This window comes from Heterodontus francisci, chromosome 4, assembly GCF_036365525.1.
Source record: "Heterodontus francisci isolate sHetFra1 chromosome 4, sHetFra1.hap1, whole genome shotgun sequence".
NCBI classification, from domain to species: domain Eukaryota; kingdom Metazoa; phylum Chordata; class Chondrichthyes; order Heterodontiformes; family Heterodontidae; genus Heterodontus; species Heterodontus francisci.
Genome location: NC_090374.1, coordinates 132932217 through 132957082, shown reverse-complemented (window position 1 = coordinate 132957082; position 24866 = coordinate 132932217). Strand labels below are relative to the sequence as shown.

General features: G+C 44.4%; 1 protein-coding gene across 1 annotated transcript in view; it reads right to left on the bottom strand.

Annotated features, from left to right (window-relative positions):
• LOC137369253 (fibrillin-2-like) overlaps positions 1-24866 on the bottom strand; it is a 496406-nt gene that overhangs the window by 342360 nt on the left and 129180 nt on the right. The window contains exon 6 of the mRNA XM_068030179.1: positions 17647-17844. Within this exon, the coding sequence (XP_067886280.1) occupies positions 17647-17844 (198 nt within the window). The remainder of the gene's footprint in view (positions 1-17646; positions 17845-24866) is intronic.

Sequence of the window (24866 nt, the reverse complement as noted above, 5' to 3'; positions counted from 1 at the left end):
TAGCTAATGCCCTCCAGACCAGGCAACATCCTGGTAAACCTCTTCTGTACCCTCTCCAAAGCCTCCATGTCCTTCTGGTAGTGTGGCGACCAGAATTGCACGCAATATTCTAAGTGTGGCCTAACTAAAGTTCTGTACAGCTGCAGCATGACTTGCCAGTTTTTATACTCTATACCCCGACCGATGAAGGCAAGCATGCCGTATGCCTTCTTCACTACCTTATCCACCTGCATTGCCACTTTCAGGGACCTGTGGACCTGTACGCCCAGATCTCTCTGCCTGTCAATACTCCTAAGGGTTCTGCCATTTACTGTATACTTCCCACCTGCATTAGACCTTCCAAAATGCATTACCTCACATTTGTCCGGATTAAACTCCATCTGCCATTTCTCCGCCCAAGTCTCCAACCGAACTATATCCTGCTGTATCCTCTGACAATCCTCATCACTATCCGCAACTCCACCAACCTTTGTGTCGTCCGCAAACTTACTAATCAGACCAGCTACATTTTCCTCCAAATCATTTATATATACTTCAAACAGCAAAGGTCCCAGCACTGATCCCTGCGGAACACCACTAGTCACATCCCTCCATTCAGAAAAGCACCCTTGCACTGCTACCCTCTGTCTTCTATGACAGAGCCAGTTCTGTATCCATCTTGCCAGCTCACCTCTGATCCCGTGTGACTTCACCTTTTGTACCAGTCTGCCATGAGGGACCTTGTCAAAGGCTTTACTGAAGTCCATATAGATAACATCCACTGCCCTTCCTTCATCAATCATCTTCGTCACTTCCTCAAAAAACTCAATCAAGTTAGTGAGACACGACCTCCCCTTCACAAAACCATGCTGCCTCTCGCTAATAAGTTCGTTTGTTTCCAAATGGGAGTAAATCCTGTCCCGAAGAATCCTCTCTAATAATTTCCCTACCAATGACGTAAGGCTCACCGGCCTATAATTTCCTGGATTATCCTTGCTACCCTTCTTCTGATTTTGGTCTCCTCTTTATCATGCCACCCTTTGATTTCACCGTCCATAAGTATGGGGCCAGATCCGCGGGTGCACCAATAATCTCTTCGATTCCAGGGACTCTATAGACTCCAGGGGTTTGATTTACAAATCAGGGTTGGGAGCCCGTGCTCAGATAACTTCCAGGTGGCGACCCCGCGCCACTACTGCGACGCTCACATGACACTATCTTGAAATGTAAATGCCCTAATTGGGCCGGCAGCAAGCTTGGTGCCCAGTTAGTGGTGCCAAGCTTAACCAGGAGGTAGGCGATGCCTACAAAGCACAAGTGGCAAAGGCAGACGGCAGATATGATCGGACCTGCTGCTGCCTTGTTGAAGAGAGCAGGCAGCACCTTGGAGAGCGAGCAGCCTCACCAAGCACAAAAGTGGCCAAATATCAAATGGAAGGTAAAGCACATAATCCGGAGCAAGATTTTTCACCTTCAAAAAAAAAACTTGACCTTCCGCCTGCTTTGAACCCAACAACTGTGCACTAACACGCACCAAACTGTTCAAGTCAGCAATTTGAATTTTGAAAATTGCCTTCTCGCCCATTTTGGCTTTTTAACAAGCTCCTCAAGGAGTTTAATGGGCTGTTAATTGGAGGCGAGCACGTTCCCTAACTCTCAACCTCGCTCTGAAAATTACATCACGTTCCAGAGGCAGTGGGATCCAGTGCCGCTCTCTGGGAACTCGATTTTCAAATCGCACCTGCATCCCTTCCTGACCCCACCAGTAATTCAAAATCCTGGCCCAGGAAACACTTTCCAACTGCTCGAGCAACAGCAAATCTGGGACAAGTGACCTTTTCATCCAGCTCAGCATCAGCAAAACTGAAGTCATCCTCTTCAGCTCCCAGCTGCATTACGTGGCTCCGGCTCAGCTCCATTAACCTCCCCAGTTGCCCTCTCTGGTTATTCTGATAGACAAAACATTTCTGTGCTTTCTACCCTACATCTGGTCTGTCACCAATATTTATTTCTTTCATCCCAGAACACTAGCTGGCTATGTCTTTCTTTACCTCTTCTATGTGGGTATTGGGATCGAAATGTCTAAATTTGTAGATAATACTGAAATGTGAGATAGTCAATAATTCTGAAGACCAATTAAAGCTGCAAAAGGATACAAATAGATGGAATGGGTTTTAGGTTTGACTCACTGGTGTTACGTTGTAAAACTGTTGATGGATTTATGTGGATATCTGTATGCATTTAGCTATACAATGTAATATGATTAGTCTCTGACAGTTTTGAACCAGAGCCTCTTACCGCAAACTATAAGAGTTTTTAAACCAGTTTATGGAAACAGGAGACAGTTTTTAAAATGTATCCGTTGTGGCTGTGAAGAATAGAGAGTTATGGGCCTGAATTTTTGTCCCGCGGTTGAGACCCTGACGACTGGATCATTTCCTGACCCCCATTTCATGGCAGTGTCGCTAAATTCAAAGGGTCGAATAAGCCAGGGAGTAAGAATGGGGCCCAATTAGCAGCATCAGGACTGGCATGGAGGCAGAACTCAGTAAAAGAGGATCAAGTGGCAGCCATGGCTCGGCTTGTCGTTCGCTCAAGAAATGGAGCAGCACGGGACCTCCACAAAGAGATGGAGCAGACAGGCATCCATCGGTGGCCCAATGATTTGCAGGCACCTCCCTTGAGATAGTAATGGAGGCTGGCAGCAATAGGAGAGACATCTTCTTCCCATCATCTGGGAGAAAGAACCCACTGAAGGAGTCAAAAATGGCATGGATGGAGGTGGAGAGTGAGGTCAGCGGCAGGGAGTGACCTGAAGGATGTGGACCTAATGCTGCAAGAGATTCAACAACCTCATAAGGTCTGGAAAGGTGAGTGGCAAGTAGCACCCAGGTGGCAGGTGACCAGCTCTGTATGCAGCAGTATGCAGGCAGGCTGGACTCACAGAATGTCCATACTTCTTGCTAACATTGTCAGATCAAGTGGTCAGTCCTATCACTGAAATGACAGCCAACAGCATATATGGTGGCGATATTCAGAAGGGGGCATAATTGAGGAGGGTGCCTGTTCATGTGAATGTCATGCTGAAATAGGTGAAAGTCATGCTGAAATAGGTGAATGAAAGCATCCTACTCATGAGACTTTACCTCCTCATCCTGCAGGAAAAAAAGAGCCCATAATGCCTATGAAATGACCAGAACAGGTGGTGTTGTGCCGAGCTGCACAGTCTCACGCCAATGGAGGAGGTGGCACTAGATATTGCCAGGATGCCAGTCCATAAGCGATGTGGAGATGGGAAGTCTAGATCAACAAGGTCATTTGATTGCTTGATCTTGGGTGAAGGGGATGGAGGAGGCCCCTGCCCGATGCACTCTTTGGCTCTTCGACCAATGTCTTCTATGGGATTGCTTGTGCTGGGGGTACACGATGAGTAGTCCAAGTCCTCATAACCATCTTCTTGTGTCTCCCGCAGTGCCAGTAGCTGAGGGGGAGCGTAGCGCGGAAGGACAAAGATCGCCATCCTCCTTGACGGTGGGGAGAGCTACCAGACTCAGCAACGTCACATCATTCCTCAGCACCTTCCACCAGTGCAGACACACCCACGTCAGATGGGCCACAAACTAGTTTAGAACGGGGAGCACTGGGTGAACTACACATCACGTACGAGCAGCAGGGGGAGCATGAGGCAAAGTAAGCTGTGGGCAGTCCCCCTCGGAAGACAGAGGACAGACACAGTGATCCTCTACTGGGTGAAGATGCTGTGCCTCGGATGTCACAAACAAGGAGGGTCTTCCTCAAGAATCAGAGGCGGGTAAGTTCCCAGAGGCCTTGAGGAGCCATGGTTGGGCAATAGAGGAGCCTATGTAATGTATGTGCTCCATCATGTCTTAGGGTTTTGAGCACATGAGAGATTGGGCAACCTCTTGGGTAGCCATATGCAGAACCATTCTGAGTGGCTGCATGAGCAGCACACTGATATGCACAGACTGAGACTCTTTGTAGCATTGACTGTTCAATGTCACTGATGGCACTGAGATGCTCAGAGTAGATGCCAGCTGCGCTCCAGTCAGTGGCCTCATCCAGCATCCAAGGGTGCCAGGAAAGGGCTAAGGCACTCGAAGCAGCAGATGAAGTTAAGTTATGGGGCCATCTGTCATGAGGGTTTGGAGGTAATCAGGTGAAAAGCTCCTGAATCAGCGTGACCCTTGTGGCTATGCCAGCCTGTCATTTTCCTTGAGGTCTGGGAAAGCATCGGCCAGCATCCTCCAATGGCTGAGTGCTGGCCACCTCTGGAGAAATCCCTTCATCCTCTTCTTCCTCCTCCGAGGTGGAGTGGCATTCCAGGTCCCCCTTCTAATCCAGCTCCAGGCCTCTTTGTATTATCATGTTTCGCAGCACGCAGCAGATGACCACAATATGAGACATTCTGGCTGGCCTGTACTGGAGGGCACCACCTAACCGGTCAAGGCAACGGAAGCGTGTTTTCAAGATGCCAGTGGTCTGTTCAATGCAGGTCTGTGTTAGTAGATGACTCTGATTGTATCACCTCTCTCCATCTGTGTCTAGGTAACGGATGGGCGTCAGGACGCATCTCTTTAAGGGAAAACCCTTTTCTCCCAGCAGCCACCTACGGAGTCTGGATGTGGGCTTGAAGTTCAGCAAGATAAAGCTGCCTGGGAAGCAGGCGCATCTCTGCAAAATTCGCTTCCAGTGGTCACAGATCAGCTGGACATTCAATGAGTGGTATCCCTTTCTGTTCAGGAATCTGACTGGCTGGTGTGTCGGTGTCTTCATGGCTATGTGGGTGCAATCGATGACCCCTGGACCTGAGGAAATCCATTGATGGCAATAAACCCCAATGCCCTGTTGCCTGTGCAGGCCCATCTGTTTCGAAATGTAGCCCACCACCCTCCGGAATATGGCATCCGTGACCAGCCTGCTGGCATGATGAGCTGCCAACTGCGAGATGCCTCCGAGGTACACAGCTGATCCCTGAAATGACCCAGTTGCATAAAAATTCAACACCACGATGACCTTGATGACTGCAGGTAAGGGACTGCCACGGGGGCCGCGAGGCCTCAGGTCATTGTGAACCAGAGCAGAAATGTCCGAGACCATCTGCCTGGATAGGCATAGCATCCTATGGCACTGGTGTTCGGTCATTTGCAGGTGCTGACTCTTGGGCAGTAAACCCGATGTCTTGGGTAGCACCCTTCTTCCCCTTGCAGCCTTCCGCTGTCCTCCTCTGGCCTCCTCCTGTTCGGGAGGTTGCATCTGCAGAAGCTCATCCTGGCTGCTCTGTCCAATGTCAGAGTAGCCTGTTCCCATCTGAACTCCCTCATCTGGGGTTCGTTCATTCACCAGGCCTTCCCCAATCAACCCCAGCTGCCCTATTGGTGCCAGTGGCCTCACATCCCTCTCCAGATTCCTACCACTCACCACTCACAAATGAAAGTCTTTCAGCTCCAGCGATGGCTAGTTTGTGCCACTGTTTGAACAGCTGAGCTTTATTCTGCAGTTCTAAAATATGTTAAACAGCCTTAATAGCCCTCATGGCCCCCCAACAGTGTTCACGACTTTTACACCCTGCTGTGTCCCAGACATCTGTGTTTTCCCTGTACCCTTCTATTAAATATCGCAAACTGTTCCTGAAAAGTCTTTGAATCAGTTCCTCAATGAGTTCAACGAGCACTTAATTGGAGGCCTGCAGGCTTCCCGTTTCCCCCTTCCTGGCGTCCTTTCAAAATCGCTTTCATTCTGGTGGTGGTTGGATCCAGTGCTGCATTCCAGGAATGCAATTTAAAATCATGCCCACACCCGCTCCCACCCTCAGCAGCATTTGAAAATCCAGCCCATGGTGTATCCACGTGAAAAGAGCTGAAGAAGGGAAGAACCAGAGTGCTGCACTATCTCGGAACTTCAGCAATGTTACAAAATACACAAAGAAACTGAAAGTAAAGTTCAAACTACCACACAAAAATGTCAGCTCTTTAAAGCAGCATGGTCTTAATAGAAACATGAGGAGTTCTGCTACAGCATTGCTCATGAGTGGTCTACAGCACAGTAGTGATTTTTACCTGCTAAAAGGGACATTTTCCCATGTGTTCCTTTAAGGCACTCCATGTGAGAAATAATCTAAATAAGCAAGTCTGGCTATTGATGTTACTTGTAAAATCTAAAGTCAATTAGAAGGCTGTTTAACTGCTTGAAAATTCCTAGCTCCAGGTTAAAAGAACCCAGAAAGAATTGCCTGCCTTTCTTCCCCTTTTTAAAAAAATATTCTTTTGGATCTGTAACAAAATGTGACTCTTACGTGCAACAATAATTATTGATATACAGTACCTTTATTTTTGCAACATTTTGATGTGATGAATTAATTTAAATCAAAATGTGTCATTGCATTGCAAAAGCATTGTTGCAGTTCTGTTCTTTCTTCCTAAAAAAACACAATGCCCCTCAAAATATGTTATATAAATACAAGGATGTCAAAGAATTGTTGGTTGGCATACTTCCATCTATGAAAGATGATGGACACGTATCAAACAATCCATTTAGCTGGGGTGTCTTCTCTTGGTGCACCTTTGTTGATGGCTGTGAAGGCCAATCCTTGAGAGGCAGGTTCTGCCACATGTGCTGCATGTGAAGCTGCCAAGTGACGTTGAGAGTTATTGTTTTTGACATTGGCACCTGTTGCCAAGCTACTGTGGCAACTGATTATCATGGTAGTGCAAACCAGTCCACAGGATGTGATGCCATTTCCCTTTTTTTTTTACAGCTAATGACTCCCAAGTGCAATAGATGACATTTAGGGCCTCCTGTCATGCTTGCAAGCATCCTTGAAGTGGAGCTTTGGGCACCCTACAGGTTGTCTGGTCCCGGCTACCTCACTATACAGAAGGTCCTTGGGTATGCGGCCATCTTCCATCCTGTGGACATGTCCGATCCACCAACGCCACCTCTGTTTGATTAGTGCCAACACACTTGGGAGCTCTGCCTTTGACAGGACTTCCAGGATATACCCATAATGTACTGCAGACAGTGAAAATGAAAATTATTGTGTTACTTTTCCTGGTAGCTATAAGTCACCCATGTTTAACAGCTATACAGCAAGGTGCTGAGAACATAGGCCTTATAAACCATCAGGTTGGTCCTAAGGGTCAGCTTGGTGTTATTCCATGTGTGTTTCGCAAGTTGGCCAAAGTTGGTAACTGCTTTCCCTATGTGTTTATCAAAGTCTGCATCAAGGAACAGATTGGCTGTCACTGTGGACCCAAAGTAGCAAAATTTGCTAACCACTTCCAGTGGGGTGTTAGTTAGTGTGATCAGGGTTGGAGATACAACACCTTGTCCCATGAACATGGTTCTCTTGACACTTATAGTCAAAGAGAACAAGTTACAGGCACGGGAGTGACAGTCAATGAGTCTTTGCAGTTGAGTTTGCATGTGAGCTACTAGCACAGCATCAGCAGTGTAGAGGAGTTCTCTGATCAGGAAGTGATGTGTCTTTCAGCCTTTTTAGATTGTAGAGCTTGCCGTCTGACCTACTGTGCACATACTCTTTCCATATCTGCAGGGAAGGCGAAGGTCAGGAGCATGGAGAAGAAGATGCCAAACAGAGTGGGGGTTCGGACACAACCCTGTTTCACTCCATTCTTCACTCTGAAACTGTCGGAAGTGGAGCCATCAAACTGTGCAGTGCAGTGCATGTTGTCATGGGAGGAGCGGATGAGACTGAGGAGCTTCGGCGGACAGCCAATTTTTTCCAAAAAATTGTAGAGCCCTTCTCTGTTGATGGTGTCAAATACCATAGTAAGATCTACAGAAGTAAGGTAAAGGGATATACTCTGTTCCTTACACTTCTCTTGTAGCTGGCTTATGGAGAAGATCATATCTACAGTAGATCTGACGGCAAGGAAACTGTACTGCGCTTCCGGGTACACACGGTTTGAAAGTAAATGGAGTCTTTTAAGTATGACCCTGGCAAAGGCCTTCTCTGTGATGCTAAGGAGTGAAATGCCCCTGTAGTTATTGCAGTCTTCTCTGTCACCTTTGTTTTTGTATAGTGTGATGATTTTGGCATCATGAATCCCCTGTGGAACAGAGTCTACTTTCCTGCAGAGAAGGAGATGGTCATAAAGGTGTGGCAAAAGATGGGACTTTCCTTGCTTGAGCAGTTCAGGTGGGATTCCGTCCTTGTCGGGTGCCCTTCTGTTCACTAGGTGGTCTATGGCCTTCTCGAGCTCCAGTGATGAGAGTTCTTCATCTAACTCATCCATGACAGTTCACAGTAGTGTTCTGTTCACAGTAATCATCTATTTACTTCTGTCGGTGCGTACTTCACCATGTGCAGAGGCAACTGCTTCAGGCAGAGCACTGAGTGGGTCACTGGGGTTTCTTTCTCTTGTAAGAGTGCACTTTTGCACCATGTAAATATTGACACATGAAGCTAGATATATGAGCCTCCTTTTATTAATGGTGGTACAGGAGAAGAGGGATGAAGTGGCAAGGGTCTGTGAATGATATCAGTGAAACCTCTGGGCAGCTGTGCATCTTTCATTGGCGATAAGTTCCAGGCTGTGTATTCTATGGACGTGTTCTCACAGGCAGCTCAAAGTCAGTTCCAGACCATACCATTCCCCCTGCTGAAACAAGCCTGAATCAGATGATCCCTGATGTTGATGGCATCCTGGCAAGGCCCTCGATCCCTGCATTGGGCCCTGGCCACCTCCCCGTGCAGCCGGGGCTCCTCTGAATCTGCATCTTGCTCCTAGTTATCCTCCTCTTCCACTTCCTGCTCCTCCTCTTCCTCCGATGAGCTATGTACATCCAGCGCTTCTGAAGGGCCATGTTATGGAGAGTGCAGAAGACTGCCGCCATGCGCGAGACCCTTGCAGAAGTGTGCTGCAGGGCACGACCTGTCTGGCACCAGAACCACATCTTCAGAAGCCCAATGACCTGCTCGAGGGTGGTCCTTCTGAGCAGATGTGGTCATAGCATCTCTGTGCCTCTGTCTCAGGGTCACATAAAAGGGTGAGTAGCCATCTCTTCAAGTGATATCTGTTGTCCACTATAATCCATTCATGCAGTTTTGGGAGTGAAATGAAGAGCTGCTGCAGCCTGGATTGCCAGAGGATGAAGGAGTCATGGTATCTGCCAGGAAAGCGAGTGCACACATGCAGGAAGCTCTTGCTGTGGTAACAGACTAGCTGGACATTGAGGGAGTAGAAGCCCTTCCTGTTGATGAATCAGTCTCGTAGCGCACATAGTCGCCGGCCCTCTTGAACAGGGCATTGGTCACCTCCTTGATACAGCGGTGGCCTGCTGCCTGGGAGACCCCACAAATGTCCCCGGTGGATCCTGGAAAGAGTGTAGAAGTGAGTGCCACAATGATCTTCAGGGCCATTGACATTGGGTGTCCACCAAAACCCATGGTTCGCAACTCATCCTGCAGCATAGTGCATAAGTTGGTGATGGCCTCCCTTCTGCTCGGACATTTGGAGGTAGTTGAATCGAGTCTGGTACACTCTCTGGCACGGGTAGGCCCTTCTTGGCGTAGCCAGCTGTTGCCGCTCTCTTCTTGGAGCTTCACGGGTGGGCGCAGCTACATGCTGGCCCTCCCTCCTTCTGAGTTGCTGTGACGTGGCAGGGTGTATGAGACCCATGCCATCTGATTAGTAGTCCTCCAGAGCGCTGTCCTGGTAGAAACGAACTTGCCTTGGCAACTTCTCATTTACTACTCCCCCCATAGTACGCACTAATGTCCCTCAGTGCCCACTCTGCAGAGAGCGCAGCATCCGACATTGTGTCCACCGAACCTTTGCACCCAATACTGTGCCCACTGAACCCTTGAATTGAGATATAGCCCACTGGGTCCTTACACCCTACAATGAGCCCACCCATGCAGAGAGCCCAGCGTTGCAGGCCGTCAATGGCCTCCACTTTTCACTCTTCCTTTATCTACTGCTCCCCATGGCTGCCTTCCCGTGGCATCACTGAGGCCAGCGATCAAAAGGCACGTGATCTCCCAGTGCCTGTGACTAAATTTTAAAGCCCCCCAACCCGGCCAATCAAATTGCAATCACTTCAATGCAAACGTATTAAAACTAGCTCTTCAGCTATTTAAATTACAGTGCCACCCCATCGGGGTGGAAATGCCACCTTGGACTTTTCCCACCGCTGACAAAATTTGGAACCATCATCACAGCATTGGGCTTCCGGGCGAGCACGTCGATCTGTATTTTACAGCCTCCCATACCTCCACTCCCGCTGCTGCTGGCACAACAAATTTCAGCCCATACAGAATTAGTTTATCTCAGCCAAAGCAGCAATAGGGGTGCTGCATATTTAGCCTCAGCACTCTTAGGCTTAGAAGAGGAAAATCAGCCACAGTTTCTGCTGCTGATTACTATTCAGCAACATGGAATGTGTATGCATATGGATATCAGATGAGGTCAAGATCAATGCCATACTGGTATGATTGAATAGCCCACTAATGTTCCATGTCTCAGCATTCATTTAAAGAAGACACTTGAACAAGAGGTCAGAGGGTGACTGTGGCCACTTGGACATCTAGGAGACAGTGGGATGGATTTTCATTTTTGGGTCAGGATCCCAATGCCGGGATAATTTCCGGGTCCCGCATGGCATTGGCATGACACACAAGCTGCGATTTTTTGAATTAAAGGCCAATTCATGGCCAGAGCTATTTTTGGTTTAAACTCTTCACAATTACAGTTTAATTTTTAAGATTCTCCCCCAACCCACTAATGCTTTCTCCCTCTGCTCGTAAAGTCACTGGGCTGGATTTTGGAAGCCCGCCAGAAGTGGGAACAGAGCAGGCGGGCCTGAAATTTCCTGTGCCAGCCAGCACATAGGTTTCCCGGCATGTTCCTGCCTCCAGGCCACATTGCACAGTGGTAGTAGCGTAGCTGCTGAGGTTTAACCAAGGCATCCAATTAAACATGGCGGGCAGCCTCTGAAAGATGAAGGGCTGGCCAGGAGACCTTCCAGCACTGAAGCAACTGCAGCTCGCGATGCAGGTAAACGAGAGAGAGGGCACTTCAAGATGGATGCACACTCTAAGCATATTTTTTTTTTTTTTAAACAAACATTGAAAACAAAATAGCCACAGCTGCCAGACCACCATTGTGGAGGGCGAACCCCTCTCCACAAGGTAGCCTGTGGCCGCAGCTGTGGTCAGATAGGTATGGTGCCTGCGAGGGGACCTCAAATTGATCCTGAATGGATAGCCTCCCCCCCACCCGTCCATATACAAACTGGGTGGTTTTATTTTTTAATAAAAAAAGGTCACAACAGATGAAACTCTCTGCTGCCTGGATGTATCTGCCAGGCACTGAAAGCCGTGAGAGGGCCTGCAGACCGTTTGAAAACCTCTAGTTAGCCTCTGATCATTGGCTTTAGGAGGTCTTTTAATTATGTTAATAAGCTACCTGTCACTGGCAGGCGGGTAGCCATCACACCGACCAATCTGCCTCCTTAAAAATAAAAAAGACTTGCATTTTCTAGCGCTTTTCACAACCACCAGATATCTCAAAGTACTTTATAGTCAATGAAGTACTTTTGAAGTTTGTCACTGTTGTAATGTAGGAAACATGGCAGCCAATTTGTTCACAGCAAATGCCCCAAAACAGCAATGTAATAATGATCAGATATTCAGTTATTGTCTTTTTGATTGAGGGATAAATATTGACCATTGAAATAATATTTTACTTCTCTGTTCTTCCTACCAAAGTATACATTATACACCATCTGCTAAATTTTTGCTCTTAACCTATCTATATTCCTTTGCAGACTCCCTGTGTCCTCACACCTTGTTTTCCCACCTGTGTATCATCAGCAAATTTAGCCCAAGAAACACTCTGTCCCCTCATCAAAGTCATTAATATAAATAGTTGAGGCCCAGCACCGATCCCTGTGGCACCCACTAGTTATAGTTTGTCAACCAGAGAATGACACATTTTTTCCGACTCTCTGTTTCCTGTTAACCAATCCTCTATCCATGCTAGTATATTACCCCCAACACCATGACCTCTTATCGTGTGTAGTAAACTTTTGTGTGTTACTTTATTGAATGCCTTTCAGAAATCTAAATACACTACGTCTACTGCCTCCTTTTTATCCACCCTGCTTGTTACATCCTCAAAGAACTCTATTAAATTTGTCAAAAACTATTTCCCTTCATAAAACCATGTTGACTCTGCCTGATTGCATTATGATTTTCCAAATTTCCTGCTACTACTTCCTTGATGATGGATTCCAGCATTTTCTCAACGACAGATGTTAGGTTAACTGGCCTATAGTTTGCTTCTTTCAGTCCCCCTCTTTTCTTGAATAGTAGCCTTACATTTGCAGTTTTCAAATCCCCTGGGTCCTTTCCAGAATCTATTTTGGAAGATTACAATCAATGCATCCACTATCTCTGAAGCCACTTCTTTTAAGACCTTAGGATGCAGGCCATCAGGTCCAGGGGACTTGTCAGCCTTAAGTCCCATTAGTTTTCCTAATACTTTTTCTCTGCTGATAGTAATTTTTTAAAGTTCCTCCTCCATTTTTGTCCCCGGATTTTCTACAGTTATTGGGATGCTTTTAGTGTCTTCTACCATGAAGACATACAAAATATTTGTTCAAAGTGTCTACCATTCCCTTGTTTCTCATTATTAATTCCCCATTCTCACCTCTAAGGGACTAACATTTACTTTTGCTACTCTCTTCTTTTTTATATACTTGTAGAAGCTCTTATTGTCTGTTTATATCTATCTACTTTACTCTCATATTCTAATTTCTTCCTTTTTTTAAGTCATCCTTTGCTGGTTTCTAAAGTTTTCCTAATCTTCTGGCCTACCACTAATCTTCGCAGAATTATACTCCTTTTCTTTCAATTTGATGCCATTCTTAACTTCCTTAGTTAGCTACAGATGATTCATCCTTCTCATAGTCTTTCTTTCTTAATGGACTATCTCTTTTATGAGAATTATGAAATATCTCCTTAAATGGCTGCACCTGCTTATCTACCGGTGTGCCTTTTAACTTAGTTTCCCAGTCCGCTTGAGCCAACTATGTCTTCACACCCTTGTAATTGCCTTTATTTAAGTTTAGAACACTAGTTTCAGAACCAAGTTTCTCACCCTTAAACTGAATATGAAATTCTATCATGTTATGATCACTCTTCCAAGAGGATCCTTTACTATGAGATCATTAATTAATCCTGTCTCATTACCAAGACTTTTCCGAGTGGAAAATTGGTTAAGGTTCCTTTTATTAATCATTATCATGGAATCGCCCTGCTGGAAAATGCATGTGTGTAGATGTCGGCTAAGAACATAATGGAGGTTTAAGGGTAATTTTATGAGGCTCTGTTCCCTGGTGCAGAATCTTGTTAGACAAGAGCTTGTGTCAGAAATAGAATTCTAACACAAAAGGCGGATCATACCACCCCATGCTCCCATCTAGTGACATTCCATCCTCTTTTTAATATCCTGGGCCGGGATTTTACCCAGGTGATGGGGGTCTCGACCTTCAGCAAAAGCGCTGCCAAGAACCCCACATCGCCCATCTGTGGGAGGCCCGCCGAATCAAGTGCCAATTAGGCACTTAACTGGACAGCAGCTGGCCTTCCACAGGATCAAGGACTCCGGCAGTGCAAGTTCTGCTGTCTGAGAACTGCTGGCCAACCAGAGACCAGCAGCTCTTTAACTGAGCAACATCGCAGCGGAGGCAGCGGTTGCTGCTGGTGGAGCACTCACCCAAGGCTGAGGAGCGGTGCTGGACCCAGACCACAGGTAAATCAGAGCGGGAGGGGTCTCGTGGTATAGGAGTCGCAGGGGAAGGGCATGTAGCAGGGTCGGCAGCAAGGGCAGGGTGATGGCTCTCAGCCGCACCTCCCCACCTTCCCGATGCTGAGTCTCTCATTCAGGAACTAAGTGCCTTTTAATATGGGACCGCCTCCCCCACTGCCGGAGCCGGCAAGCAACCCACATGGTTGTTCTTGCCGTGCTCCCTGTGTAGCGACAGGCCCACCCGCTGTTCAGCTAATTGCAGCAGTGATGGGATGAGGCCCTTAATTGGGCATTATTGCCCACTTAAGGGCCTCAATTGGCACCGGGGCAAGAATGCCATTCACAGGCCTTCCCACCCTAGACTTAATTTCGGGTGGGTTCCCCCTCGCCACCATCCCACCCGATTACATATTCTCCCTGCCTCCAAACCCACTGCGGGGGACAGCATAAAATTTCCCACCATCCACCCTCACCAGCATCTCTCAATGCAATGACTTCAAATTTCTTATCTTCAACTACAATTTTCTCTGTGGCTTTGATCCACTCCACACCTCATGTCTAATCTAACCCTACATTCCAGCTCACATCCTCCATTGTTCTGAGTCTGGATTACTGTGCATACATTAACTTCCTCTGTTGAACCATTGGTAACTGAACTTTCAGTCACCATGGCCATGCTCTCTGGAATTCTCTTCCTAAATTCCTCCATCATGCTTCCTACCTTCAACAGCCTCCTCAAACGCTACTTCTTTGACTTCACCTTGATCATCTCCCCTAACTCTTTTCTAAATCCCTGCTTGGTGTCTGGATTTCGTCCCATCTTTCTGTGAAACATCTTGCTCTATAAGTCTATGTCATTGTTAATAATGATTAGCTATTAGAGAAGATCCACTGTGCGGACCAAATATGATATAGATTTTCAAAAATAATGTTTTTTAGGATTTGCATTCAGAATTAATTCTTCTTAAAAATATAATTTGGGAAAAAATTCCAAAAGAAATCTTTGCCACACTCGTTAATTTTCTCAGGTTCTTGGGTGTGAAAATAAAACTAACTTTCTTTTAAGACATTCCTTCCTTTTGTGGAATTTTGTGACACATTAGCGAATGAAGCTAGGTTTTCATCAGACAGCAGATGGAAGCAATCTGAGATCAGTTGATTCATTAGATCAAAAAGGTTTTCTGAATGGACATTTTTGGAATTTTTGGGCTACACTCCACATCTTTATTAAATAGCCTGCTCTTCTCAGCAAAGTGATAACATCTTTCATCAATAATCAAAAGTTGTAGCTTGCTTAGTCACTTCTATCCATGGCCAGTGATTTGAGAAATAATTTAATCAGTTTACTTTGTCAGTCAGAATTGTCACCCAGCAGGTTACTGTCTCCTTGGTAAATCATTAGCCACAAAGTTATTTTAGTTCATTATTTTAAAAACTAAAATTCCAAGATCTGGAATGCTGAAGAATTTCACAATGGTGCTGAATGCCAGAGCTCCAACATGCTGTTTGTGTAGTATCAGAATATGGCACCGCATCCCCATCTTTATGCTGAATCCACAATTTCAGCTGTGCTCCAACTGAAACAGCTTGTGATAGAGCAGAATTGCCAGAGCAGATTACCTGCACAATCTGTTAGCTGGAAATGATGTCTAGTACAAATAGGCCATCATTGGAGAAAAAAAATAATACTAATGCTTTCTTAAAGAATCATTTAATGTTGACTTAAATCACTTTAAAATCTAAATTAAATTCAAACTGATTCAAATCAGCATTGTAATTTCCTTTTAATGGAGTGGGTGTTCTCTTCTGCTGTAGGCTTCATTCTGGGATGAGACATGTGCAATGATTCTGCTCCCAGGCATCTTTCGTTTCACTTGAATTTCTAATCAAATCTTAACATTACAAAGCAGCCTTTCAACAGATAGGAATAGAAAATTCTGCAAATACTTGGCAGACCCATCAACATTTGAAGAGAGAAAAAAGGTTAATGCTTTGGCTGATGACCCTTTGTCAGAATAGTTCTAACAAAGGGTTCTGCTCTGATTTTGTGAAGTTAGATGTGATCTATAGTTTTAACATTTTAATGGTTTTAGTTTCAGATTTCCAGCGTTCATGTTTTTATTTTATTTTTACCTCACCCTTTAAATATGTTACTTGACAAAGAATTGAGTGGTGATATTCTAGAAGGATCAGAATCCAGAACAATCCAACTTTGTCCAATTTGTTTGAGTGTTAACCATGGTTCAGTTGGTAGTACTTTCATCTTTGAGTCATAAAGTTGTGGGTTTAGGTCCCACACCAGAGACTTGAACATAAATATCTAGATTGACACTTCAGTGCAGTACTGAGGGAGGACTGCAGTGTCTGAGGTACCATCTTTCAGATTAGACATTAAATCAAGGCCCTGTCTTCTTTCTAAGGTGGACATAAAAAATCCCATGACATTATCTTGAAGGAGAACAGGGGAGTTTCTCTCCTGGCCAATATTTATCCCTCAATCAACATCCTTCCCAAAAAAAAAACAGATTATCCGGTCATCATCACATCACTGTTTGTGGGAGCTTGAAGTTAATTGTATATTAATTGTACTTAAAATTATGCAGGTGGTGGGCATTAACTCAGGATTCACTTGTGCTTCTATAAATAAGAACAGAGTGAAACTGTGATTGGTGGGTTAGGAGGTTCACATTTGTGACATGTATCTCTGCAAATAAATGCTTATAGAAGTGTGTAAAGATTGGCTTTGGTTCTATCCGTCACCACCTGGATTTCTGGAATACAACACTTGCTGTGTACAAATTGGCCACCACGTTTCCTGTAGTACAACTGTGACTACATTTCAGATGTAAGTCATTGGCTGTAAAGCACTTGGAGTGTCCTGAGGTTGTGAAAGGCACTGCATAAATGCAAGTTTTTCTTTCTTCTTTAAAACAAATCTACGTTTTTGTCCAGTCAAAGTGACTCAAAAGAAAAAATCTACTTTGTACATAACTTTGTATGCGGAAAATGAAAAATAAAAATATGAACTGCTGGAAATAAACAGCAGACCCATTGGCATCTGAAAGTTGCGAAGAGAGATTAGTGTTTCAGTTGCCGACCAAACAATTCTAACAAAAAGTGACTCAAAGTGATGCAAGTATCCTGTTAACTGAATATGTTGGCATATACCTGCTGAGGAGAAAATAATCTGTGGGGACCTGGCCATCTAAATTTTCCAGATTAGTACCTAGCTGGCAGTATGTTGTGATTTGACAGCAGAAACAGTTTTCTCTGTTTACTAAGCAATGACCTTCAAAAAATCTGTAATGCCAAATAAAACCAAGCACTAGGGTTATCTGCTACAAAGTCACCTAATGAGTTTAAATTATAACATATATTACGTAAATGTAACGACTTTTAAACTATTATATGCATTGTTATTTTTCTGTTACTTCTGTGTTGCACTCCACAGCATAAATCTGGCGATTTCAGAGCACTAGAAGTTAAGACAAATAGAACTATTTATTGGAAGCAATTCTGATAATAGAAATATGGTAATAATATCGCAGTGAAGTGAGCAAAACAACTATTTAATATATATTACATTTATGCTGGCACTTAATGTGTTGTTATTTAAACAGTGTTCTTCTTCTTTGGCCTCCTTGTCTCGGGAGACAATGGGTAAGCGCCTGGAGGTGGTCAGTGGTTTGTGGAGCAGCACCTGGAGTGGCTTATAAAGGCCAATACTAGAGTGACAGACTCTGTGTAATACATTACCATATACAAAACAAATATAAACACACTGATTTAGTATTTTCAACTGTGCAGAAATGTTAATGTCATATTTAAACATTTAAAATAACTACAGGGATGATTATTCCACTAAAATTACCTTGGCAAGCACCAGAGCGGATATTGGGAATGAAACCACGGCGGCAGGGGTGGGGTTGAGCAGGGCAAATTTCACATGGATGGCCCCATGCACGGCCAACTGTAGCACAGCAAAGCGTTTTGGTGCAGACGATGCCACTGATCTGACCCTGGCACATCTCATTATTCACTTGGGTAAAGCAAGGACCAGTCCGATAATCTGTAATTCAGAGAAACAAAAAATAATGCTGCACAGTCATAAAAACACACACACACACACATATATTTAGAGCACAGTCCTGATTTTTTACTTTACAATAAGGGTATGAATTATCCTGACTTGTTGATGGGTGGACATGGGACCAGACATTGCTGTGAAGCAGCTCCTGCCCCACCTCAAACTACCTCCCAACCCCCTCCCCCAGCATTGGTAATCTGCTTAATACATCTGTGCATGGTAAGTTCACTGGTGTTAGCAATATCTCCTGTGGTACGGTGGAGTGAGTCTGAGACAAAGTTATACTGCTGTGTCAATGGGTGAATATGGATGCATGTCAAGCTTCAGCCTGCAGCATAACTCTGTCACAGCGCTCATTATTTTTTTTTTATATTTATTCATTATCGGATGTGGATATCGCTGGCAAGGCAGACATTAAATCCTCAATCCTAGTTGCTCTGAGGAGTTAGTGATGGGCCTCCTTCTGGAACTGAAGTAATTTAATACTTGCTATCTTGCTATGCCACTTTTTAAATTATTTTTTCATGGGATGTGGTGTCACTAGCAAGGCCAGCATTTTTTGCCCATGCCATTTAACCCTGGAATTGAGTGGTTTGTTAGGTCATTTCAGAGGGTGTCTGGAGTCACATGAAGGCCAAACCAGGTAAGGACAGAAGAATTCCTTCGCTAAAGGACATTAGTGAACCAGATGGGTTTTTAAGATAATCGATGATAGTTTCATGGCACCATTACTGATACTAGCTTTAAATTCCAGATTTTTATTAATTAAGTGAATTTAAATTCCACCAGCAGCCATGGTGGGATTTCAACCCGTGTCCCCCAGGGTATTAGCCTGGCCTCTGGATTACTAGTTCAGTGATATTACCACTGTGTCACGATAGGCGAGCGGTTAAGAGTCAATCACATTGGTGTTAGATTGGAAACACATATAGGCCTGACTGGGTAAGGTCAGCAAGTTCCCTTCCCTATTAGTGAACAAATTGTATTTTTACAACAATCCAACAGCTTCATGGTACTTTTATTGATATCAGTTTTTTGTTACCAGATTTTTAAAAATGAATTCAAATACAGCCTTAGTGGGATTTGAACACTTATTATCTGGATTATAGGCCAGGCTTCTGGATTGCTCACATAGTAACATAATCACTACACTACCATACACATGAATTGAGTCATAGGGCTGGATTTTGCGTAGGAGACGGGGCTCCCAGTGCCAGACCGAAAAGGCGGGAGGAACCTCACCTCTGCATTTTTGCGGCTCCCCTGTAGCCATCCTCCGGTGTTTTTCAATTAAAGATTCACAAGCCAGGATCCCCATTCTTTTAAAGATGGGAATCCCGCCTCCAGGAGCTGCCAATCAGAGGGCCAGCAGCTCAGCAGTATCGGCAACACCACCGGGCCACTGCTGATACTGCAGAGGCCTTGGGCCTAGGCCCAGTGGTGGAACCCTGGACAATAGGTGAGGGAAGGCCGCTAAGATCCCGTGGTGGTGGGACCAGGCCCTTAATTGACCATTAAGAGGCCACTTAAGAGCCTCAATTGATCTCTGGGCGGGAAGGCCATCGTCGGCCTATCCCGCCCCGTGAAGATCACTTGGCAACAGAGAGGCCACAGGCCTCCGCCCCGCCACCCATTGCGATATTCCATGCCACCCACCACTTCCCCCCACCACCCCACCCCACCTCCTTCCCTGCCTCAGAGGGGCCCCATAAAATTCTGGCCATAGAATCATTTATGGCACAGAAGGAGGCCAGTCGGCCCATCAATTCCATGGCATTTATGAATTGCAGTTTATGATAACAGTTCCTTGGACAAATCCACTTTTGACTGCAGATTCAAAAGTAAAAGAAATTGTGGATTATCTGTCTTCCCAAATTAGATACATTTGAATGCAAACCCATAGAAATATGTACGGCACTAAAGTAATAACAGAAGCTGAAAGTGGCAGGATATCAAAAAGTATGGAAATTAAGTGGGGACAAAAATAAATAGCTATTAACAAATAAACTGTAATATTCCTCTTTTTAGGCTTTAAAACAAACTTCTTTAAAAAAACAAGTAGCTCCTCTATAAGCTGACATCCTATCAGCAGGCAGCTCGGCTATTGGTACCACCATTTTATAAGGATGGACGAACCACAATGTGGAAATTTCCACATGATTTGAATTGAATATATTCTAACAGATTATAATACTTAAATGAAGCCCTTACCTATTATCACTGTAAGTTCCCTAACCCCCAAATTCTATACAGCTGGAAGTTGTCAGGATATGCAGTTCAGGTAGAGATCAAGCCATATACAAACTCTGCCTTTACTTCCTAAGTTGACAACAAAGCAAGTGGTATTTATGTTTCTGTGCATGCATCTTGTCTTCTTTTTGTAAAAAAAGAAACTGAACAATTCACATGCAAAGTAGTTCAAACTTATCAAATTGTTTGCATCTACAAATGCCCAGTGTTTATGTAGCTTGCCAACCATTCCTAAACTCTTCCCTGGTAGCCTTTTTAAAAAGTTTATAGCATACTCTCAAACAAAAATTCAATCAACTATTTTAAACTTCATGCTGTAGCACTGTGGGATAGCCTCCTTGGGATATTCAGGAAGATGATTTTCTCTGTGTACAATGTATAGCAATATCATAAACACATTCTTTATAAACACATTTATGAATTATTTATAAATAGCGCACAGAGGACATTTTCCTATTGTGACATTTTTACCAGTAGCAATAACAGTTTGAAAAAGAAAGGGGAAGAATAAGCCTACAATGCTTATTTTCTGCAGTTGCACTCGAAAACTTTCCTCAACATTTTGGCTCATAAACAAAACAATAAATATCTGCTTTATGAGCCAAATTTCCTGGAAAGTTGTCTCTTTTTATTAAAATAGCACAAGCAGACCACAGTGATGTCAGTCATCCCAAAGCATTTTGAACTAAGATGCTTGGAATCCCTGATGGTAAAATATGAAATGTAACCTGCTGGATGCTCCATAATACAACAGCATGTTGCTCAGACACAGTCGCATGTGGCTTAGGAAAGGATTATGAATTATGAGTAGAGTCGAGTTTGAATAGGATAAAATTTCGATATATTTTTGTCACGTGTTGACTCCTTCTTTTACCCGTCTCTTTACTACAGGTTCCTTGATCTACAGACTACAGTCTACTTGCTCAATTCAAATTGTCTGATAAATCAAAACTTTTTAAACACTAAATTTTCACTTGACTGTGTAACTCACATGGTTTAATTCAAATTATTGGACAATGAAATTTTTTAGCACCAAAAAACTTCCAATTATCAGTACACTACATTTATAGGCTTTGAGTACATGTAATTACAGGTATTTTTTTGCCCTATAAGTACACATTTAAAATAATGGGAAGCTACAAACAATTTGCTACAGGCTACAACTATTTCTCTACAAGCACACCCACCCACACATATGTACATAAAAGTGCATGCATGCAATTATATGTTAATGTGAGTAAAGAAAGACAGTAAAAAGACATGTCTAAACTTCAATTTTATGTCCTTTAAAACAAAAGAAAAATAAACTGAACCATTCTGAGCCTTCAACTGTCTGGGATGTAGAAATCTTTGCATGTGGTTTTAGTAACTAATTCCCACTGAAAGTTTGTGCAGGTGTCCTGTAGCTTCAGGGAAATAATATGTTGTTTTTCATAGTGAAATCAATGACATCTTTGTTACTATTTAGGCAAGAAAGTGGATCCTGTCAAAGACCAAGAAACACAGCTGTGCAGATGGTAGAAAGCTGCCCATGCTACTGAGAAAAGGATTGTAATTTCATAAAATATACCATAAAACTACATCCCCCTGAAAACAACCTCTTGGCCAGTTATAACCAAAAGCATCACACAGGCAGGGACAGTTTTCTGGGTTTGTGCCCAGAAACACTGGCTTGCCTGGGTGCAGTAAATATCAGAAAATCCGTTTGGTCAGAGTACGTGTCTGTAAAGATACTTGCTGATTTTCCAATTAACAATAATGGAGGAATGTTTTCCAGTATTTGCTGCACCCAAGCAATCCAGTCTATCTAGAGGTAAAATTAGGAAAATCTCCACTATGATTTTTTTAAAATTATGAAGTATATCTTATTATCCCAAGCATGCTAACTGTCGTAGAAAGCAAAACAAAAGACAAAGATGTGTATTGTTAAGGAATAATAGAAACCAGCATTAACATGAACTCGGTGTCACTTCTTCCATTTGTGCAACCACCAGCTGTTAAATATGCACTGTAATCTTAATAGTTTATGTCTTTTTTTAAGAAAATGGTAGTCCAGAGTATAAAATAGTGTTCTCTTTATATTTGTTATCTTTTGCAAAGAATAGTAAGCAGAGGAAAATATACCTTCATAAATAATTTAAAATTTTCCAAGAATCACATGTCAAGAAGCATAAGAGACAATACTCAATAGTTTGATATGGGGGTAAATTCAACTTCAGCAGGGATACAAGTCGGGCAATAGCAGGCCAGTCATTCGTTAGATAGCCTGTCTGGTTTCTCTTTCCATTGACATTAAGAAATGGGATGGGGGCGGGGGGGGGGGGGGGTGGTGGAGGGGTGGTGGTGGGGTTGCTGCGGTTGATGGACAGCCAATCTGCTCCCACCCATCTACAAAGTTGAATTTTATTTATTATAAGTTTCACTTCAACAGTAAAGGTACAAAACCTGCAAGCCTCCGTCATAATTTCCCCTCTCCCCATATTCCGCCAGAAAGTGCTGACTCATCCTAAGGTGCTATTCCATGAGTAACAGCTGCACTTTGGTGTCTCACCCCAGATAAACATTCATAATTGTGCAGTATTAACAAACTACTCTCATTTCCAGAACTTCTGGAATAGTCCATCAAGAAACAACAAAGAAAGCATCATCCTTGAGTCGAATTCTTTCCTCACTAATTTGTATCAGACCAATGTAACCGTGAGTGATTAATACACCTTATATTTAAGCAGAGGAAGTAGATCTGAGTACACAGCTCTCCCCTGTTTACTTTTCCTAGTACCAGTCATAGTCAAACCCAGAAATATGCAATTCCCGTCAATAAAAGTGGAGTGTAATGGTAGGGGTTATACAACTGAGAAGGCATAACAAGCAAGTTTTATGTTACTCTCATCCAGCGTCTCCAGACGCACACTTTCCAATAGGAGTCATTAATTAGCAATCAGGAGTGAGAACCTAATTGCTCATATCTTCCACACTGAAATCAGCCAAAGCAGGGCTAGAACATGGAATTCTCTTGGTCTGTATTGTTCAGTGCCATACTTCTTTCTTTTGGGCCTCCTGATCTCGAGAGACAATGGATACGCGCCTGGAGGTGGTCAGTGGTTTGTGAAGCAGATCCTGGAGTGGCTATAAAGGCCAATTCTGGAGTGACAGGCTCTTCCACAGGTGCTGCAGAGAAATTTGTTTGTTGGGGCTGTTGCACAGTTGGCTCTCCCCTTGCGCCTCTGTCTTTTTTCCTGCCAACTACTAAGTCTCTTCGACTCGCCACAATTTAGCCCTGTCTTTATGGCTGCCCGCCAGCTCTGGCGAATGCTGGCAACTGACTCCCACGACTTGTGATCAATGTCACACGATTTCATGTCGCGTTTGCAGACGTCTTTATAACGGAGACATGGACGGCCGGTGGGTCTGATACCAGTGGCGAGCTCGCTGTACAATGTGTCTTTGGGGATCCTGCCATCTTCCATGCGGCTCACATGGCCAAGCCATCTCAAGCGCCGCTGACTCAGTAGTGTGTATAAGCTGGGGATGTTGGCCGCTTCAAGGACTTCTGTGTTGGAGATATAGTCCTGCCACCTGATGCCAAGTATTCTCCGAAGGCAGCGAAGATGGAATGAATTGAGACGTCGCTCTTGGCTGGCATACGTTGTCCAGGCCTCGCTGCCGTAGAGCAAGGTACTGAGGACACAGGCCTGATACACTCGGACTTTTGTGTTCCGTGTCAGTTCGCCATTTTCCCACACTCTCTTGGCCAGTCTGAACATAGCAGTGGAAGCCTTACCCATGCGCTTGTTGATTTCTGCATCTAGAGACAGGTTACTGGTGAAAGTTGAGCCTAGGTAGGTGAACTCTTGAACCACTTCCAGAGCGTGGTCGCCAATATTGATGGATGGAGCATTTCTGACATCCTGCCCCATGATGTTCGTTTTCTTGAGGCTGATGGTTAGGCCAAATTCATTGCAGGCAGACGCAAACCTGTCGATGAGACTCTGCAGGCATTCTTCAGTGTGAGATGTTAAAGCAGCATCGTCAGCAAAGAGGAGTTCTCTGATGAGGACTTTCCGTACTTTGGACTTCGCTCTTAGACGGGCAAGGTTGAACAACCTGCCCCCTGATCTTGTGTGGAGGAAAATTCCTTCTTCAGAGGATTTGAACGCATGTGAAAGCAGCAGGGAGAAGAAAATCCCAAAAAGTGTGGGTGCGAGAACACAGCCCTGTTTCACACCACTCAGGATAGGAAAGGGCTCTGATGAGGAGCCACCATGTTGAATTGTGCCTTTCATATTGTCATGGAATGAGGTGATGATACTTAGTAGCTTTGGTGGACATCCGATCTTTTCTAGTAGTCTGAAGAGACCACGTCTGCTGACGAGGTCAAAGGCTTTGGTGAGATCAATGAAAGCAATGTAGAGGGGCATCTGTTGTTCACGGCATTTCTCCTGTATCTGACGAAGGGAGAACAGCATGTCAATAGTCGATCTCTCTGCACGAAAGCCACACTGTGCCTCAGGGTAGACGCGCTCGGCCAGCTTCTGGAGCCTGTTCAGAGCGACTCGAGCAAAGACTTTCCCCACTATGCTGAGCAGGGAGATTCCACGGTAGTTGTTGCAGTCACCGCGGTCACCTTTGTTTTTATAGAGGGTGATGATGTTGGCATCGCGCATGTCCTGGGGTACTGCTCCCTCGACCCAGCACAGGCATAGCAGTTCATGTAGTGCTGAGAGTATAGCAGGCTTGGCACTCTTGATTATTTC